Here is a 4,900-nt window from a genome sequence, read left to right on the forward strand (position 1 = left end):
ATGGTTGGTGATATTAAAGTCCTGTTTGTGGCACATTAGTATATGTGAGGGGGCAAACTCCTCAAGATGGGTGGTGACCATGGTGGCCATTTAGAAGTCGGCCATCTTGGATACAACTTTTGTTTTTTCAATAGGAAGAGGGCCATGTGACACATAAAACTTATTGGTAATGTCACAAGGAAAACAATGGTGTGCTTGGTTTCAACGTAACTTTATGCGTTCATGAGTTATTTACAAGTTCTGACCACTTATAAAATGTGTTCAATATGATGCCCATTGTGCTGGATTGTCAATGCAACCCTGTTCTCCCACTCTTCACACACTGATAGCATAGCCTAATAGGTCAATGCAACCCTGTTCTCCCACTCTTCACACACTGATAGCATAGCCTAATAGGCTTACCATAGTGAATTAGGGTGAGACAAAAACACTGTAGATGAAGGATTGATGATGTATTGACTAATAATTAAAATTTCGTTAATTTTGAACAAAGTCACAGTGTACCTTTGAACTACCTTTGATAAAAGCTCCCAGGTGTAGAAAAAAAAACAAAATAAAAGACTGTGCCAACTCAGATGTTAAACTGCATTATTTGTAAAAGTGCCAATAATATTGTTTGACCTGTAAAAATAGTTGCTCATGTCCTCAAAACATTCCACAGACATGATAAGCTTCTGTGTAAAAAAACAGGTATTGGAGGCTTTAATTCATCAGCATGTACACTGCAGAAAGTGGGTAACGTCTAGACTCCTTGAGGACTTGAACATGGATTCTAAATATCAATTTTGTATTTGCCAAAAAAAAAAAACACTTGTGCAATAATATCATTTTGGACATATTTATTTCCATTAAAGCATCAATATGAAATGAGAGTATGTTGAATGCTTTCTTTGTTATTTTGTGGACTGTTCCTCTAGATCCTAGGAATGGCATAGCACTCGTATGTGCGGGGCATGCGGCCAAAACTGCAATTTGTAGGTGTTGTGTCGAGCTCCTCTGGTGGCACCATGGCTTTGAAGGTGAAGTGCTGAAGGAGGGAAGTGAAGAAGAGGAAGAGTTCTGTGCGAGCCAGAGCCTCACCGAGACACACACGCTTGCCTGTCAAGAGAGCACACAGAAGTTGGTTTAAAATCTTTTTAAGAATCTTTTCTCTATGTATCATCCATTTTTGTCTGTGATTTGTTCTTTAAAGGCTGAGGAATCAATTATTTAACATGGTTATTTTTTGTCCCAGAATGACTAAAACACTGATAAACATAATTATGTAGGATGTGTTGACAGTTTTCATCTAAGAGCAACATTTTTATGGTCTAATATGCACAATGAAGATCTGAGCTCACCCATGCCGAATACAACAAATGCATCATTCTTCTTGAATCGGCCATCTCCATCCAGGAAGTTTTCTGGATCGAAACAATTTGGGTTCTTCCACAGTTTGGGGTCTTTAAGCACGGAGGATAGTAGTGGAAAAACCATTGTTCCCTTCAAGAAAGTATTTTACAAATAAATAGAAAGATGTAAATAATATAAACACTTAATGAATCAAGATGATGTATACGAGAGAAGAATACCTTAGGAATGACATAGCCGTTGTATTCAGTGTCGCACATGGTCTTGTGTGGGACAGCGATGGGGGTGAGATCCATGCTGCGCTGGACCTCGTGAATTACAGCATCTGTATATGGCAGCCTCTGTCTGTCTTCAATGGAGGGCCAACGGTCCTGTCCTACAACCTCATCGATTTCTCTCTGAACACGCTCTGTACAGAACAAGTGAAAGTAAAATCACACTTAATGCTTGGAGAGAGAAGCATTAGTTTGACCTCACCTTGAACATCTGGGTGCTTCATCATTAGAAGTAAAGAGTGTCTGACGGTGGATGAAGTGGTTTCTGTGCCGGCGCTGAACATGTTCCATACTAAAGAAACCAAGTTGTCAAAATTATATTCTGTGTCAGGCTTGTCTTTCTCCTGCAAAAGAGAACAGGTAAGAAATGTTAACATTGTGTTTAATTGACATCATGTCATGGTCTCACCACCAGATATTCAGGACCATGGCTAAATATGTTTAAATGACCATTTCTTTCAATGATTTACCTCTTTCATTTTTAACACAAAGGCCTCAATGAAGTCCTGTGGGCAAGAGGGATCCACATTATTCATCCGAGCTTGTGCCTCACGCTTGAAGTACTCTCTGCCCTCTTCTAGGTCTTTAAACAGCTGATGGTGTTTACCAGGGAAGAGACTGACTAACTTAGGGAATACATTATAGAGCTGAGAAGAAAATAAAGAAACATCAAGGTTTCTTTCATCAAGGAGTCTCAAAATAATAATTTATAATAATTTTTATTTTTTGTGTGTACTATTTTACAGTTTAAAAATTGTTTAATTAATTAAAAAAAAAAAAAAAATTATGTGCACGACCTTTCACCTGTTTTGGGTCAGTAAGATTTTTCTCTTTTTTAAAATAAATTTATACTTGTATTCAGCAAGAATGCATTAAATTGATCAAAAGTGACAGTAACGATGTTTATAAAGTTACAAAAGATTTCCATTTCAAATAAATGCTGTTCTTTTAAACTTTATATTCATTAAAGCTGAAAAACAAAATGTATCACGGTGTCCACAAAAACATTAAGCATTAAGCAACTGTGAAAATAATAATAAATGTTTCTTGAAGAGCAAATCAGCATATCAGAATGCTTTATGAAAGATCATGTGACACTGAAGACTGGAGTAATGATGCTGAAAATTCAGTTTTGCATCACAGAAATAAATTATATTTGAAAATACATTAAAATGGAACAAAAAATATATTTTGCTATTTAGCTATTTTGAATTTTAAAGATAATTCGCAATATTACTGTTTTCACTGTATTTTGATCTAATAAATGCAATTTTATCAAGCTTGTATATATAAGTTCAGTAATTTCACTTAAATGGCAACAAAGATTACCTATTAGTTGTCATTTAAGTGAAATTACTGAACTTAAATATACAAGCTTGATAAAAATGATCATTCTAGAAGAAAATTTCAGATGGCACTTAGAGGCTTTTGCATCTGAACTCTTTATATATATAAATCTTTAGAGTGCAAACCTGTCCAAGAGGGCTATTGAGGATACTGAAGTAAGCATTTACAGTCTGAAGGAGAAACTTAAACTGTGGATCCTCAAATCCAAACCTATGACCAAAGACAATGCTGCAGATCACATTGGCCACGGCATTAGACAGCATGTCTGCAGGGCTGATTGCAGAGCCTTTAAGAAGAAAAGAAGAGCAAAGAGATCAGGTTTCTTCAATTTAGAGTTTTGTAAAAACTCACACCATGCTCAGTAACATGAGATGTGACACATTATAGTTCTTTTTTGTTTTATTGACTGTAACGAGTTAGCTCAAAGGGGAAATATTAATAATAACTCATAACTTTTTATAATTCGGGGGCACAGACATCAACCCAGAAGAAGCAGCAGTAGAGAGCCAGAAGAAGAGAGAGGGGGGTCACTGTGAATTTGTCTCTAATAAAGTCTGATAAAGGCCCCACCTCTCCGGGTTTGCTTGACCAATGAGAAGGGTGGAATTTCCTATTGGGAAAATTCCTCTGTGGTTGATTTATGAATCTTTGTTTTAAGCGTGCTCATTTGCATGTGCAGCTGGACTGGTTTCTGATGAAGAAACTAAGGAAGATTCTTGTAATACTAATATGTTGCGCAGCTATCGGCATATCATGTACACAATCATTTCGATCTTCAAAGTACCAATTTATAGAGACCAAACATGGTATAGGTGAGGTTACATTGACCATATCAAGAAAATAATAGAATTAAAAACACTATACAAGACAGTAAATCATTCACACAATTTTCTGGGATGCATGTTCATTTATAGATCAGATTAATGCAGCAAAGTCTGTTTCTGTCTTCCCCATTGTCTCTGTCTCGACCACGTGACCATTTTTAACTGCCATAAAACCAACTTTTCTGATCGTGGTCATGGTAACTAAGACCTTCTTGCCCTTGTTGGGGGGATGGGACCACAGATCCCAGAGTGAGTTTTAAATATTATTTGTTAAACTATAACAAATTCTTCTGTCTGATTTGTTTCAGTCGTTACAGATGCACCCTTTGTCAGATGTTTTTTGTAGTTTATGTCTGCAGTTTGTTTCATCTGATAATCTGAATATAAGATTGTATAAAAATGAATTAACCTTCAAATTTTTTAATCATTTCCACAAGATATTCAGCCTCCTCCCTGACTCGTTCCTCGATGCTCCTGCGGCCCATTCCAAAGTTCTTCAGTGTCATGAGAGAGAATTTGCGCATCTCCTTCCATCTGTGTCCACTGGTGGACACAACACCTGCGCATAGAGAAAATGTTTCTGGTCTACTACGTATATATATATATATATATATATATATATATATATATATATATATATATATATATATATAACAGATCAAATAAACCATGTAAAACATTGGGCATCAAGCGACCTCACCATATCCAAGAGTGGACTTCATGATCAGGGCATAGTTGGCCCTGCCACTGAATTCTTCACCAAGACCAATCATAGTTTCCTTTAGGGCTTCATATCCAGAAATGATCACTACAGGAGTGTTTGCAAACCAGAGGGTGACAACAGAGCCATACTTCTTACTGAGCTACGGGAAGAAAGGATATATGGCTTGATATGGGACATTCTATGTTATATGTGTATTCAAATGACACTTCGAATTAGCTCTAACAACCTCAAATGTAGTTGACATAATTCTGCTTTAATGGAGTCAAAAACAATATAAATTAGTGCATTGTTCTTTGATGAAGAATTTTGATTGTAGTGCAAGTTTGGATACAGATAGCACTGAAGTGCTACCAACAGCGATTCAGTGTGTGAAAAAGTGA

General features: G+C 36.4%; 1 protein-coding gene across 1 annotated transcript; it reads right to left on the bottom strand.

Annotated features, from left to right (window-relative positions):
• Positions 1–831: 831 nt before the first annotated feature.
• On the bottom strand, positions 832–4,653 carry LOC308694175 (cytochrome P450 2M1-like). Its single transcript, XM_081371541.1, has 8 exons — positions 4,497–4,653; positions 4,206–4,355; positions 3,098–3,258; positions 2,096–2,272; positions 1,828–1,969; positions 1,572–1,759; positions 1,341–1,482; positions 832–1,098 (listed from the first exon to the last, which is right to left on the bottom strand). Exons 1-8 carry the CDS (start codon positions 4,567–4,569, stop codon positions 914–916), a joined length of 1,218 nt encoding a protein of 405 aa, XP_081227667.1. The 5' UTR covers positions 4,570–4,653; the 3' UTR covers positions 832–913.
• Between the last annotated feature and the right edge of the window lie 247 nt (positions 4,654–4,900).

This window comes from Scardinius erythrophthalmus (genome assembly GCF_964197995.2).
Source record: "Scardinius erythrophthalmus genome assembly, chromosome: 7".
NCBI classification, from domain to species: Eukaryota; Metazoa; Chordata; class Actinopteri; order Cypriniformes; family Leuciscidae; genus Scardinius; species Scardinius erythrophthalmus.